Source organism: Drosophila hydei, unplaced genomic scaffold (genome assembly GCF_003285905.1).
Source record: "Drosophila hydei strain 15085-1641.00,03,60 unplaced genomic scaffold, DhydRS2 tig00000001-arrow-pilon, whole genome shotgun sequence".
Taxonomy (NCBI): domain Eukaryota; kingdom Metazoa; phylum Arthropoda; class Insecta; order Diptera; family Drosophilidae; genus Drosophila; species Drosophila hydei.
Genome location: NW_022045643.1, coordinates 5,236,505 through 5,253,556, shown reverse-complemented (window position 1 = coordinate 5,253,556; position 17,052 = coordinate 5,236,505). Strand labels below are relative to the sequence as shown.

Sequence of the window (17,052 nt, the reverse complement as noted above, 5' to 3'; positions counted from 1 at the left end):
TATTACACTTTTCGTTTCGATCGAGAAATTCACTTCACTTGTTTATTGATTTAAAAGCAGACACATGTTAAAAAGAATCTTCTTATTTTTTTAGGGGAAAAAATGTTTCAAAACATTAGTGTTACTTTTTTGTGCGCCTTGGCATTTATATCCTGGTCGCTGCTGTGTTATTTACATGCGATTAAGGACCAAAAATCTCGCTACGATTACAAAGTGGAGCTCTACACAGGTAAGTTCATTATAATTGTTATACATTTTTATAAAAACTAAGACTAACCGTATTTTTCAGAGAGACCTACTTTCGCAGACGAGCCAAAATCTTGTACCATTGATTCGACTGAAGTTCGTTTTCTACAAACTTCCTATAATGTTATGAATTATGGCATGATAGTTATCGTCGCTATTGTAGTCACGACATTTTTGCAATGGTTGGCAAAATGGGCAAGATATTGCATGCAAAATGTTCCTCTTAGCGAATGCATGCCAACAGAATTCCACGAATATAATGATCGGAATGTGGAGGAAGATCAAATGAATACTGGGGGAAAAACTGATGAAAAAGGGGTAAATCATAAACAAGATTGGAGGACAGAACAAAAATGGCAAGTGGAATACAAATTGATGATGCAGCAAGAGCAGAAGGCGATGCAATTGGAGATGGAAAAGCTATGCAAAATGAAACGTGGAGATGTGGAAATGAAAAGATATATAGAGATCGAGCCAAATATGGAAAATACGTCTAGAAACAAAATAGAGAAGAAAGTGTGCGAAACTGAGAAGTCGCCGTTGGCTCATCAAGAAAATAATGAGCTACGAGAGCAGTTGAATGATTTGCAGCAACATTGTCGTGAATTGCTTCAGGAACTGCGCGCTGCCAATAGCTCCAGCTCCAGCTCCAGCCAAGGCAGTGTCAGTGCACTGGGTTCCAATTCATCCAGCAGCAGTTTCAGCAGCTACGAATCCGATGATCCAACTTGCGTTCTTATGTGGAAGCCGCCGGCTGCAGTATCTTCGAGTGGTTTATCTGGGTCTCAGAATACGGAATCTGTGATCTTACCGACACAAAAAGTTTATGTGACGCACAGTCACTATCATTTTAACTTTAATGGGCCGGTGCACCTAACAAAGCAAAACATAAACATTGGCACGTTGAATCCTAAAAAAGCACTAAAACGAAGCGAATTTTTGCAAGTGTGGGGCACATTTATTAGTGGTCCGGAAGAGCGTCCCATGCTAACTGGTATCAATAATATTTTAATGTAAAAGGCGCACAATTTTCAAATATATTATTGTTTTAAAAAAAGTCGTTACTGTTTCTTTTGGTATTTTAAACGTTGCTGCCACACTGATTGTTTGCGCGCAAACTATCGATAGCCCGAATATTAAGCGCGCAATCGATAGCGGTGCTCACGGCTTTTGCGGTGCATTAAATTTAACTGCCAGTTTGTTTCTTTCGGTCGACGTCGCGTGACTTGTGTGCGCGGACTGTTTTTATCAGCGACAGTTCATCTTAAAAAAGTTCTCCGCTTTACAAGAATTAGATTAAATATAATAATTCGCTATTCATACTGAAATCTTCGCCATTTCAATAAACGCTAATTCTATTATATCACGTAGTTAGTGACAAAATGGACATTGGTCAAATTTCAAATTTGAAATTTCAAACTTAAATGTTTATTTGTGCGATCGTGAATGGAAAATGCAAAAGTGATTGACAAGGAAAACAAAAGAAAAGTTTGCGTAAAGTACGCTTGTCACGTTTTCTAGAAATCTTATTGTTGCAATTGTTGTTGTCGTTGTTGTTGTTGATGATGTTGATGTTGTTGTGGTTCGAGTTGATGCAGATGCGCCTTTTACGTTATGAATTTGCATTTCCATCAAAGTCGTTATATGATAACTGTTTGTGTTTCTTCTTCTTATTGTTACATTGCGGTGCTAAGCTCAGTTTTATCTCGTTGACTGCAGCGAGTGGCATTGTTTGCCTTTTACTTTGCATTTTGTTTGTGCATTATCACTCCCACACACATACACTTGTAAGCATATGCACATGTCCAGAACACACACGCATACATCCAACCTGCGGCATAATCATCCAAAGCACCAACAATAATGTGCATCTCTCCTTTCGCTGTATCTCTCTCTTTAACCAGTGTTGCCTTACTTAAAATCGTTTCATGTTGAAGACATTTATTTTTGTCTGCCAAAATAAAATCTAAATTATTATGATATATTTTGGGAAAGTTTTATTTGGATTTTATATTTTTGGTGTTCTACTGCTTTGTGGTCGCTCTTGCGCTTGTCTAAAAATAGCCGCCTGCCGCTGATAAAGCAACAGATCACTCTCACTATCGATGAGTGCATAAGGCTCTCTGCTGCTGCTGCTTTTCCTCTCTTTCTTGCTCTGCCACTCTCATAATCTCTCACTGCCTCTCCCGTATTAGCTTAATGTGTGTGTGTGTGAGTAAATCTTGCGGCATTTTGATTCTTGTGTTGTATTTGCCGTGGGGCAGATAAAACAGCTGAGCCGTCCTCCGCCCAGGAATGTGCTGGCGCTGCATTATCCATTTTTATAGTTGTAATGCACACACCGTTTTTTCGTTTTGTCCCACTGTCAACAGCGTTTTACAATTGAATCATCAACAAGTTGTTGCTGCTGTTTTTGTTGTTGTGTTTGCTATTTTCTTACCTTCTGCTATTGTTGTTTATGTTTTGTTTTATGCGAATAAATCACATTTGGTTTTGATTTTCTTTAGCCTATTGCAAATTCTTAGCGGAAATGTCAATAAATAAAACGTTTTAAGCGCATTTACACACTTAGATATATATGTACATATGTATATATATATACATATATTATTGTGTACATTTATATACATATATATATATATATATATATATATATATATATACCTATGCATGTTCATATATGCATGTGTTTGTATGCAGCTTAACTGCGCTGCTTACGTCGCGCATAATAAAGATTAACGCATTTCTTATCAAGCGTTGATAGCAGAGCAGACGACATCCACAGCAACAATAATAACAACAACAACATCAACAACAAACAGTCAAAGAGCAGAGCGAACATTTGAGCTTCGCTTTTTGCCTCCTTCGCTCAAAGGCACACACACAACCCCAATCACGCTCACATGTCCACTTAGTAGGCACTGATATCTCACGCGTTGTCGTTGACTTCGCTGATTAGCATTAACTAAGCCACACCAGCAACAACAACAAACGCGTTTAGTTTTGTTGTATTATTTATTTGTTTTCTGGTTTTCAACTGCACACCCACACACACACATGTGTATACATATATACATATACACCTATATAAGTAAATTGCAAGAGAGAGATAGATAGGCAGTGGCTGTCGCAGCAGCCGCCGTCGGCGCTTTATTTTCGCGCTGCTGCTGATAAAATAAAGAACAATATTAATTTAAGTTTAAAAATAGAATTTTGCTGCAGATGCCTCTTTTCTGCATGTATATTTGTACTAATGTATGAATGAATATATGTCCATTTGCATTAGTATCAGTGAGCGGCAGAAAAAAGTTGCTCACGCACACAAAAGCAAGTAACAGCTCTGCTTGATCTGCCTGCCAGTCTGTGATTGCGCTGCTCGCTCTTTCGCTCTCTCGCTCTCGATGTCGCTCTCAGCGAGGCGACGTTGGAGCCAACTCAGCGTTCGTTTTGCTTCACGCTTTTCAGTATTATTCTATTCGCCTACGTTTCAAGTTGGTCTTCACGGATTGCAGCCTACGTGCACGCATACATACACAAACGAGATATATACATACACATATGTACGCATGTATGTATGTTTATTATATATTTTGATTGGATTGGGGCAAAAGAGTGCGCCATCGTTCGGTGTGTTTTCTTGTTTCTGGGGCAATAACAGCAGTAAAGTAAAATATAAACAAAATACATATTAAAAATATTTATGCAACAATTTTTAAATGTTCGGCAACTTGTGTATGAATGTGCTGTGTGTATTGTTTTTGTAAAATACTTGCAATAATTATTGTTAAAAAAGTAAAACGGAAAAATGTGTTAATAAGAATATTTGCACATCAACTAATTTCTGATAATTAATATTTAGTATTCTCTTGCTCTCTGCTAATATCGTACTGGCGCGCTCTCTCATTCTCCTATTTTCTTTCTCGTTGCGATCTTGATGTGCATGAGTGTAGGAGAGTGTGTCTCTCCCTGTGTGTGTGTGCATGTAATCACAAAACATGCGGAAAAACGCTTGGTAAAACAGAAAAACAAATACAACAAACGAGTGATTTTTTAGGCGCTTAAGACGTAAATGCAAAAGATAACAGAACTTCTTGATAAACGCAGTCGAATAAAAAATCGCATTCGATGCCGAAACCCGATGCATGCCATTTTTTCTTTATCTGAGCTGTAAATAAAATAAATTAAAATGTCCCTACGTGTAAAATTACCTATAGCACAGTTCGAAAGGAAATTAAAAACAGAATCCATTCCAATCTTCATCAAAATCTAGTTGAATTTAAATCACGTTTTATGTTTAGAGTTAAGTTTTGAGCTCTTTGCCTTATTCTCAGTCCCATACTCTTCACCTTCTAGTCACTTGCTGACTTTGTTGCAATTTACCGCTAAAAGCATCATTAGCGCTGTCTTGCTCTGTTCGCTCTCTTTTATCTACAGATTCGTTGTGTTTTGAATGTGTCTGAACCTATGTATGTGCGAGTGAGTGCGTGCGTGTGTCTGCTTGTCTGCCAAATAAATGCACATAATTAACCAGAATATTTTTCATTCAAAAAGCAAGATTTATAAAAATAAACACCCAATCGAATATATACGAAAAATAATAACAAATCCAATTGCGGCGCGATAACAAAAATGTAAAAAAGAAATACAAACAAAAACCACAACAAAGTGAAACAAGTGCTAAAGCAATTAAAACGAAAACCAAAAGGCAATTAGAAGAATTTACAATACTTATGTGCGAATGTAATACGAATGTGAATTACATTAAGAAGCAAATCAAAATCAAGCAAACGCTTTATCTACATAACTGTAAACCAGCAACGTGGGAGGCGTCAAGAGAGTAATAGACCCCGAACGACAAAGAGAGAGAGATAGAGAGAGCGAGAGAAATTGCGAGATCGTGGCGAGCAACACACAAGGCCATCCCATCCAATAATGTGAGTAACCCATCCGCCTTTGTTCCTATATAAACACAAATACACACACACAAACATCAGCATTAATCTTTCTGCTTTTGTTGATATTTATTTGAAATATGTAGGATTTTTCAATATAAATTGGAGCAAGGACACAATTTTAAGATATACTAATTTGCTTTTATTATTGAAAAACAATAACAGTAAACTTTTAAACCAAGCCCAGCAGAAAGTTATGCTAAAGTTAAGCTATTCCTTTTTACATAAATACAAATACAAATAAACATTAATTAACTGTACACAAAACAAAGTTCTGTAAAGGCAGCCAACTCTATTAATAATTTACAACTGTAATTATGCGAAGAAAAACTTTGCTTTTGCTGGACATTTGTTTTCGAATTGTTGGGCATTGCAGAGTCAACAGTTGCGTAGCCGCTGAGCTAAGAGGTCAAAAGAATTGCATTTCATGAATAGAAACCTTGATAATGCATCTTTTTCTGTGCCTGGGATGCGCTCTAATTGCTGCTGCTGCTTCTACGACTTCGGCATCGGCATTGCCATTGCCATTGCCATTCGGCATCGGCATCGGCATTGGCTCCCATTCAGTTTGTGGTTGCGGCTGTTCCACAAACTATTTGCGCAGGGATTGCCGTAAATATTTTAATTTTATCGAGTTTTTTCTTCATTTCGTTTTTGTGCATATGAGAATTTTGTATGCATACGAAATGTAAATTAAAATGTTTGATTCAAAGTGTGTTTGGCTTCCTTATTTGAAATGCCACGAAATCTCCCTTGAATTGATAATGAAATATTAATTAAATATAGATATTGAAAAACCAAAAACCTAAAGAGCTGTGCCGTCGCCACCTTAAGCTAAGCTGTTTGTCATTTGAGTATTTACTGTGAATGTTTCTTAAATGAAAGTTTAAAGAGATCTCCGGTAATTGAAGTTTTACTGTTGGCTGAGTAGTTAAAAACATATATAAATTTGTTACTGAGATTAAAGTGGAATAGAATTTTCACTGTGAATTCAGCGCCAAAAATATGCAGATGTTTATTTTTGGCCACAGACAATGGAAATTTTTTGTGTTTGTAATCGACTTCGCATTTATCTTTGCTGCCATTTGTTTGCCAGCAAATATTATTATGTAATACATGTGGCTATAAGTTTATTGTTTCTTTTTCCACTTAACTGAAATACAAAGTTGCACAGGTGTTTTTTCTTCTTCTTTCCTTTACCCTTCTGCACGTAACTTTTATTTTCATAATAAAATACTTAAAAAGTTAGTTCCAAATGAAATGTCAAAACTGTAGAAAAATATAAAAAATAGATTATAAAGCCTCGTAGTCTAGATAATATAGATTATATAATCAGATTAAAATTGAAATTAGAATTGACATATATATTCAAGTCTGCCAGACAAATTAATAAAGTAATAATATTATATATATATAAATATATAAAGAAAATAAATATAAAATATTTAAATATATATATATATTAAATTATTATATATATATATATTAAATTATAAAAAATACATTTAATATAAATAAAAATATATATATTATATATATGTAGAGACAGAGTATTGTGTAGTCGTTAGCTACTGCAACTTTTTAACTTCCTATTGTTGCTTGCAATAGATGAGAGCTTTCCTGTTTTCCTACGGTGTGTAGCTTGCTGGATATCCGGGCTTTTATTATCAGAAAGTTTCTTGAAATAGATTAAGATAAGATTTGCAAACAAAATTAACTGAAATACATAAATTTCTATAACTATAGTGCTAGATTTATATATAAAACAAACAAGATTCAGTCTCTATAATTCAAGTTTTGCTTTAATAATTGTAAGTAAAAGCTAAAACAAAATTTGTTTAAAGAAAATCCAGCGGTAACTGGCAAAAACGAGTGGAACAGATTTTTATTTTTTAATGAAGCTGTAAATCAAAACGCGTTTTTGACAAAAATAAAAAAAGAGGGAAAAATGGGGAGCACGAAGAGGAGCAAAAATCGAGGCACAGAAATTAATGTGATTTTTTTTTTTTTAAACGGTTTTTATTTTGTTTTCTGGGTGTAAACTCTACATATTTTGCTAAAATAAACTTGTTTTCTGTTTCCGCGCACACCGACACCGAAATAAATAAATATGCATGCACATGTGAGTGTATACACTTTTTAGCGTGTGTTTTTTGTTATATATATTTTTTTTGCGCTCTGAAACCGCAAAGTTCTGCGCGTTTGGCTCGACAATCTTATCATCTAATGTGCTAAAAATAGATTTGGCCGCCCCTGAGTGGTTCCATATGTGTGCGCGTGTGTGTGTGTGTGCGTGTGCGTCTGTGTGTCTGTCCATGCATGTGTGTCTCTGGAACTTCGCGCCAAACCTTTTTTCTCTATCCGTATCTCCAGCTATCTCAATAGCTATATCTTTGTATCTGTATCTGCACTTGTATCTTAGTATCTTTATCTGTATCTGCAGTAGTATTATAGTATATGTAGCTGTATTTTTGTATCTTTATGTAGGTGTAGCTGTATCTTTGTATCTGCAGCTATAACTTTGTATCTCTAGCTGATCTTTGTATTTTTATTTGTATATCTATCTTATATCTTTGTATGTCTAACTGTATTAAAGATACAATTATTAGATACACCTGTATCTTTACAACTCAATCTGTATTTTTAAGTGTATCTTTGTATCATTATCTGTAGCTGTATGTGTATCTGTAGTATCTGTAGTGTTTCTTTGTGCAAATACATGTTGCTATATCCCTGTAGCTGTGTTTGTATCTCTGTATCTGTAGCTGTCTCTGTGTAGCTTTATCTTTGTATCTGTATCTGTTCTCATGCACAACATGTACTTACTTGTAGATGTTTTTATATTTCGCCCCAAAAATTTCGCTAACTAAATTATTATTATTATTGGTTGGTTTTTTTTTTTCTTGATTTTTTTTGTTCTTTCTACATCTGTGTTGTTGTTAATTTTTTTTGTTAGAGCGACCGTGTGATCATTTAGCGCTGTGCTAATTTAATTTGTCTGCGAGTTTGTGCCTCTTATGTATGGAATTTGTATTTGGTAGCTTCTGAAAATATTGGAGTATTGCAAAACGCAAAGCAAATAATTCATGAAATATCGCCAGCAAATTTCTCTATACGAACCAGAATTTGGAATTTGGCCACAGCCTCTGCTTGCCTTACGCTAGAGCAATTCTATTATAGCTCGAAATACCTATATTCATAATCTGTTTTTCAGTTAGCCAAAACATGCGAGAACCGGGAAGAAATAATAAATAATTCAACCAAAATGCATCAGCAGAGAGAAAAAGAGCGCGTAAAATTTATATAAAATGAGCTCTAGAAATTGTTTAAAATTTTCCACAGCTTTTGCTGTTTACATCTCTTGCTGTTCGGCCTTCTGATGTGCATTGATTATAATAATTATAATAAAAATAAAAAAAAAAAATACTATTGATAATAATAAATAAATAAATGCAAAAAAGGCGAGGAAAACACAAATCGAATAAATGCGAAATATTTTTTTTGCATCAATAATTTCACTTCTCATTGAACGTTTGCCCAAAAAGTTAGCACCAAACTGTGGATTTGTAATAACTCAACTCGATGTCTTCTCTGTCGCTATTGCTGTTTTCCTACTCTGTCTGTTCTGTGTAAAAAATTTACACATAGATCTTCGACTTTGACTGTGTGTAGCTAAAATTCCATCATAAATAATTTCACACATTGAAAGCATAAGTTAGACAAAACATGCCAGACAGACAGATGAGTTGGCTCCAAATGATTTGAATGTCATTATGGATTGGCAACTCGCTGAAAGCGTAAAGAGTTTCAGCGCATTTAAGCCAACAGCTTAGCTTAAAATTTGAGTTTTGTTTCTTTTTGCTGCGAGCAACGATTTTTGGCTAAAAAGAGAATTTAAAGATACTTTTAATCCACAAAAACAAAAAGCTTACGCCTGATAAAATTGTTAAATATTAAAAATAATATAAAAATTTCTGTATATTTAAAACAGACTTAAAGTGCTTAGAAGTGCCAGATTCTGTATGCTTTCTATGCGTCGCTATCACTGAAAGTTTCTCGATTTTCTTTGATATACAATTAAATTAAGTTTAAAACTAAATACAGACTATGTGTTATCCAGGCTGCTATTAAATATATATATATATATATATATATATATATATATATATATATATATATATATATATATATATATATATATATATATATATATATATATATATATATATATATATATATATATATATATATATATATAAATAAGCTGCTAATAAACTGCTGTCAAATGCCACTGATGCTTTGCCACGCTCGTGTTGCATGGCACGCCTGCAGCTCGTGTCGTTGGTTTCTGTGGGTTACCCAAAGTTGCCTCCCTAGCCATCCTGCGACTGCTCAATGAATTCGACCAACAGTGCGTAGCTGAGAGAGAGGGTGTATGTGTGAGTGTGAGTGAGAGAGAGAAAGGGTGTATGTGCGAGTGAGAGAGAGAGGGAATTCGCAGCGTATTATAATGAATATGCATATGAGTGTGCAGCGATGTAAACACATTTATTGGTCCAAATTGTCACCAAAATCTGTAATACCTGGAGGGGATTAGAGTTATTTATGTGTATGCGTATATACATATGTCAGTGGATGCGTGTTGCAAAAAGTAATCGAATTAACTAGTGCGTAAATCGTATCTGTTTCCACGAATTCTGCGGTTAGAGCTAAATTTGCTGTGAATCTGTTTTGTTTGGAACATGTTATGCAATAGCTGTTGAACTTTGAAAAGAAAAACAAATGGCAAAAGTTTCTATAAAGTCTATACGCTAGAGTATTAAATTTTCGTTGCACTCAATTGCCAAATCATTTCCTTGTTAAATGCAACTGGTTGAGTTTGGTTCATAATTGATTTGGCTTTTGTTTTGCCACTGCGTTTATACTCTTCCAGCAGATTCAATTAGCGGCTACTGGAGCTGACGAGATGCGTGGGAAAATTTGATTGCAAATAGTTCGGAAAATTTCCATGTGGAAATTAAATTTTAGTGGCATTTGAAAATGTCGATCTGAACCAAATCAAGCGCAATGATGAGAAAGCAGCTACTCGTTCCTGTTCTCGTTCTCAATGGCAATGCCAAGGCTTCCCCACACACCCCCACACACTCAGGCATTGAGAGTGAATACACACCTACACATGTCTGCTGTTTGTTATGAAAAGTTTTTGGGAAATGCCACATTCAATTGCATAGTGAATGCAATTTTCCTTCCACCTCCATACATGCTGGCGTTCTATTTTCCTTTTATGTTTTCCTTGCAGCATAAGCTGCAGCATTTCCATCGTTCTTTTCCGCTGACGCCTGTGCGATTTCATTTCACTTTGTTGCCCGCCAATTGAAGATGAAGATGCTGTCTGCCATCCTCCATACGGCCTTCACATTTTCCGCATCTCAATTAACTTGAACAAATTAAATTGTGTGAAAGTTCAAAGAGCCGATCGAAGATTGAACGCGGGTTAAACAAAGCAAATCGTTTAATTATTTAATTAAATCTGTTTGCATATCGAATATGTAACTTGAGATGTTCACAGATTTATTAAAACAATTCAATTCGATTCTAGAACCAATCAAAATTGTCATTACTTCAGGTCCAGATTCAGATCGAATTGTAATACTTAAACTATATGATATTGTATGTATAGATAGATCAAACCCAAATTTTTTTCATATGTTAAGTATTCTTAATGGATTTTAATGGACTCAGATCGCAAAGCATCTGCACAAGTCGTGCTTTCTCAGCAATGAATTGTTTTATAGAATTTTTTACTCACGCGCCCATCACTATATATTAGAGTGGTTTATGTTTTCGCGTCCCTGAACTTTTGCTGTTATAATGTCGCTGCTGGTCGCTGGCTTTAATTTTATTTCAACCTAAGTGCCACCCAGCACTGGACCCATTCAAAAGGATATGGAGCTATTGTCCCACTGGTCGCCTGTAAATGCCACTAACAGAAGATTAAAAAATATTGACTATTAAGATTCATTTCGTCGACTAAAAGATACCCTGTCAAGCTTGTATATATAACATGTACATAGAGTTATATGTGAATGTATATTATGATATAAAAGCGGACAGCTTGTAATGTTTTAACTAAAAAGATCAATCTTCATTTTCAGCTCAACATTTTTTGCTATAAGCATTTCTTGTCGCAGAAATCTATATACCCTTTAAATCCTTTTCCACTGAACGCCCCTGCAGCCTTTTAGGGAAAACTAAAAGCTTATTTGTTAACGAAATGTTGTGAAATGCAGTGAGACCAAAGGGTTAAAGCCGAAAGCAGGCCACGAAGAGTTAAGCTGTCAACAGTGAGCAATTGGCTGCTGATTTTTCATGCTGATTCAGTATTATATATATACAATTTAATCGGAAAACAGTTCATGAAATCTATGTGAATGACGTAAATATTTTGTGTACTTTATCACTTTATCATACGCTCATTCAGTCTCTCTTTCGCTTTCCTACGTCTGCTCCATGTTATCAGAAAACTTTGACACAAATGCAAGCGACGGCGATAAGATCACAAGCTAAACTCAATGTCTGCCTCTCTCTTTCTCCCTCTCTCTCTCTCTTTGTGCCGCTCTCTTTTCTTGCTGCTCATACATCATCTATGCAGTCATCCGGCAAATTCTGTCGTGCTTTTTGCTGGACATTGTTCGCACTCCACTTTGACCTTTTCTGTGCGAGAAAAGGAGACAAAGAATTAGTGGGGGTGTTGGGTGGCGGCGAATGGAATTTTGAGAGCGCTCTTATCTAAGAGGAGCTGCTGTTGGTTCTGTGTCTGCTGCCTCCTTAATGCCGCATTTATGGCCCGGCGGCCCCGCATGCTGCTGATAAGGCAAAATTTTTATTTTTAGTTTTCGGTTTCGCCTTTGCCTTTGATTACAGTTGCCAAAAAAGACATAAAAAATAGCAACAGCAATAAAACATTTTCCAGCGTCGTCCACACTGGAAGCTTTGCAGTTTATTCAACTTTTGCTACAAGTGCAGGCGTAGAGCTGAAGCAACAACAACAAAGACAAAGGCAATATAACTATAAGACTCAGAAGTGCTGCACTAAGGGAGACTGTCAAAAATAAAACTGTAAGCATCAGCAAATGCCGCTAATGATGAAGAACAAGCCGAAAAAGCAACAACAAGAACAACAACGAGAGCAACTCAACGATTCCAAGGCCATTACAGTTCATTGCTCAAGCAACAAGTGAATTCCCTTGTACCCACCCCTATGCCTCTATCTCTATCTCGCTCTCACTTTCTTGCAGTGACTTGTCTGCTTGTCTGCTTTACACTGCCTCGCTTGCAATTTTCTGTTATTGTTTTTGTTTTTTATTTTTAACTGGTGTAATTTTTTCTCGATATTATGTAATTTATATATTTTAGCTTGTATAAAAATGGAACAATGGTTAAACAGCTAAAGGGGCCATAATGGTTTTTGAACAAATTTATGTAACAGGTGGATGAAAACATCTGGCTATTATAATTATATATATATATATTCATATTCTTTATCAGTATAACGAACTGAGTCAATCTAGCCTGTCTTTTTTGTTTTTAACAGCATCTTTTTATTCTTATGGCTCAATAAAATCCCCAACTCTGAGTAAAGTTTTCCAAGCTATAAAAGGGCAAGTCTGCTGCAGGTTCCGCTCAATTGCTTTCAAGAACTGCTACTGGGTAGAGCCCTAATTTGGTATTACTATACGTAACAAATATATAATAAAAACAAAATTTTAAAAGAAACAATTTAAAAAATAAATTTTATTTATATGGATACCATTCGGTTTGAACTTACTTTAAACGTTTTGCCCATTCATGATTTTTAATTTCCCTCTCTTCTTTGAAATTTTTACTTCTGCTCTGACTCTAAAGTGTTTATTGCTCTCAAAAATTCAAATATTTAAACGGGTTAAAATTATGCCTATCACGATAAGCATTCAAAAAGCCATCAGCTGTCGACAATGTTGCTAATCGGTAGCTCCTTTTGAGACAACTAAGTTGCCAAAAGTAATTCCCTCTTTTGTCGATTCAGACAGTTTCCAAGTTTCTTCATATTTAAAGAGCTTTCAACACTTTGTCGCGGTGGTTGCATGCGTTTTATGGTCCTGTTGTTATTGTTATTGTTGTTGCTGTAACTCTTCTTCTTCTTCTTTATATTGTTGCTATCATGGGCATTGTTTATGTTTGGGCCACGGGGCTCGGCACTAAATTATGTTGTTTTAGCTGGGCATTAATGACTCCATCCGACAATGTTCCTCCTCTTCCTTTTCCTGTACATATTCCTGACTTTGTCAATTCGGGCGGAAGCAGTCACTGCTGCAATGTCCAGCCCCGGGCAGGTCTAGTCCTGTTGCGTTGGCGTTGTCAACACACGCACAGCACAATAGACGGATGCAAACGCATAAATTAAGTTTCAACATTTTAACTAAAGTATAAATCAGAGCCGCTAGGAAACTCCTGAAGCACATTGTAGTCCATATACAGTTGAAATAGGTTTTCACATAAGAAAATCTTAAATTAATTACAACAAAAGAAATTTATATGTAATGATTGTGGTTTTTTATGCAATTTTGTTTGTTTTATTATTCTGATGTAAGTATATGTATTTATTCTTGATATAAGTAAGCTTGGCTTAATATAATAAGCTTGGCTTGAGTCCTATAATATCAAGAGATGTTTTGTTACACGAATGTCATGACGTTGAAGGTAACTACTGGACCTTACCTTCAAAATGTTTTTTAAAATTGTGAAAGTTCTTGATCTGTCACTGAGATATATTCTGTTGAATCTTTCCACTCTCAATAATTATCTCTATTAACTTCCGTCCTTCTCTCTAGCAGCCTACTGTGGCCTCTCTATTTCTATTTATCTCTTTCCATTTTCCGTCTTTCCTCCATTTCCGTCTCTCCATGTCTACCTCTCTCTCTTTCCCTCTTCTTCTGACTTCCTCTTATTCTCTGTGTACCCCTTTCCCTCACTATCTCTCTCATTCTCTTCTTCCCTCTCCCTCAACCATCTCCTCATTATTCTCTCTAGCTCCCACCATCACTTCCATTTTCACTGTCTACTTTCCTACCTCTTAACCTTCTCAACCCTTTCTCTTCCTCTCTCTCACTGATTCGACAAATCTATTTAAGCAGACGAATTTTCGCTAAAATGAGTTCAGTGTGATTCATGATAATTTTAATTATAGTTGACTATACATAATCAGAGCTGAACACAGAAACAGATTATATATTTGTTTTATTACGTTTTTTTAGTACTTTTAAAGCACGACTCGTCTGCTCGCACTTGTGTCATGTATATTCAAATATTGTGGCACGTGTGCTACAGTTTTTGGAATTTCAATGAACAACAGCCAAAAGTTCGCCCACAAAATTTCCATGTACAATATTAAAGTCAAATCGAATATATACACATTATAATCATCATCTGCATCGTCATCATCGTCGCCAACGTCATGATTATCATCACCTGAGGCATTTGCTCGGCCACCTTGTTGGCATTAGCTTGGCTGTGTGGGCGTGGGCGTGTCGCCAACAATTTTAGTGTTTTTCTTTAATAAACAAATAAGTTAGGAGATTGGCCAACGACGCCACAAAGACGGCGGCAGAGTCCAAAAGGGTTTCCAAACGTCGCCATCTTTTGGGCGGGTCCTATTAACATTAATCGAGTGTGTTTCTCTCTCTCTCTCTCTCTCTCTCTCTCTCTGTGTGCATACCTTTAGATGCCACACACACTTAGAATTTACGACTTTGGATCGGTTTTAACAACTGTTTGTTTTGCAATTTTGTGGACACACTGTTTTCACGCAAAATTTATTAAACGCTTATTTTATGGCCTGTTTGTTAAGCATTTAAGTGGGCGTGGCCAGAAAGACAAACATGGTATAGATATATTCCCGAGGTATTTGCAAATTGGATACTTTTCCACATATTCGTATATGTTTAAGCTTCTTTTTTAGCTTGTCCAAGTTTTCTGCAAAGCAAGTCCAATTACTGAAATAGCATTTCCCATAAATTAGCTTTGCTGCTTTTGCATCTGAAAAGTTTATTGTAGCACAGTTTTTGGGGCTCTCCATGTGAGCTGCTGCAACGGGGCTTCACTTTGGCATTTACACTCTACTTAATTAGCTCTGCTGTCAGTGGAAACAAATGTCATTCTGCCTTCGGTCTCACAGTCCATGCAGTTGCTCTGTTCAAAAGGTCACAAGTTTGTTTCACAGTGTAATTTGCTGCATGTTCAAAATCTTTGCATGTTTCTAGCTGAGCTCGATTGAACAATGCTTTTCATGGAAGCAAATTCCTTTAACAATTGTATATCCTGCAAATAACTCAAACTAGCTTAAGGAATATTCACTTCAATTTGGCAATCTTACAATAACTTTGACTATAGCTTGAAAATCTATTATGATTTAGTTTCGCCTTATTAAAACGTATCAATGAGTGCATAAACTCATTGCAAAAACGTTTACAGGGTATTTCATATGTGTCCGCTTCTTTCACTTCCTTTGCTGCATCTGCTGCTTAAATGGCAAATATGATAATGTGCGTTCTCGCTCCCTCCTTCTCTCTCTCCTTTTCTCTACTCTTCTTTTGTTGACTTTACTGTAAATTATGCCCTTTAAGTTGAAACAGGAAATCATGAAGAGGCTGCCCAATTAATCCGCTTTGCTGTAGCTGCATGAAATCAAAGGACTAAAATGAATTATTATATTAAGTGTTGGAAAACGAAAGAAATTGAAAAATTAAATGAACTTTAATAATTGAGCTTTGGCAGTTCAATTGATTTAATTTGATCATACAAAGTACTGGGAAAAGGCAATAAAAAACGTTTTCAATGAAATTTGCGTGACATCAATTTTCTTTCGTTCACATGAGTTTTTCAGGTTCGTTTCAGTGGTAGTTTGCATCAGAAACGAAAGGGTATATTGGCTTTGTGCAAAATGGGTCTGCGCATTGTAACAAATTACTTTGGAAATATATGCTTCTGACTCTTGAATAAATATGCCAATTCTGATCAAGCTATCAAACATAGTAAATGCAGAAAGGGACTGAGTATTAAGCAGTCGGGCAAGCCCTTGACTATTGAATATATATGGCAATTCTGATCAAGCTATCAAACATAGTAAGTGCAGAAGGGGGCTGAGTATTATGCAGTCGGGCATGCCCGATTTGTTATTTATATAATTCAATCATTATTAAATATATTTTTTCCATTCATCTTTGCTCTTTCGCTCTCTGCATATTTTAAATGCGCTTTATCGAGTCGCTCGGCAGTTCGTGATTTTTTAAACTCTATTTTGTAGCTATTCGTGTTGCAGGTGTTAACTTGACGTCGCATTTATTCTTTACCCCGTTCTTAATTAGCAAGTCCGATTATCCTGGCTGGCAGCTACGGGATAATGGGATGTCAACTGCAAAAATAAAAGAGTCTTAAACGCTTTTTACAAACGACTGATTCAGCATCTATGGCCCACATAAAAACTCTACTTAATTGCTTCATACAGAGAAAGGGCAAATGGAAAGGGAAGGGGAAAGGTAAAGCGAAGTCAACAGAGAACACAACTTGGTTCACAAAAAGCTCGAGATTTATCTGTGAATCCTGTCGTGCGCATCAGCCAGTTGCAGGGTAGAAGACAGTAAAAAAATGTTGAAGTAGAATTAACTGAAATGAATATCCTTATGCGTGCCTGTCACTGTGCTGTTTGTCTGGGAGCTCTTCAATGCCAGCAGCGGCCTCTTAATGGGTATCCTCAAGCCGAGCATTCTGACGTAGAAGCGGATTTAGTTGTTGACTTTTCGCATTTGTGTGCATGGTT

At 35.9% G+C, this 17,052-nt stretch overlaps 1 protein-coding gene across 1 annotated transcript; it reads left to right on the top strand.

Moving 5' to 3' along the window:
• The first annotated feature begins 24 nt into the window (after positions 1–24).
• On the top strand, positions 25–1,303 carry LOC111596664. Its single transcript, XM_023310971.2, has 2 exons — positions 25–229; positions 290–1,303. The coding sequence occupies exons 1-2, from the start codon at positions 103–105 to the stop codon at positions 1,261–1,263; spliced, it is 1,101 nt and encodes a 366-aa protein (XP_023166739.2). The 5' UTR covers positions 25–102; the 3' UTR covers positions 1,264–1,303.
• Positions 1,304–17,052: the final 15,749 nt, after the last annotated feature.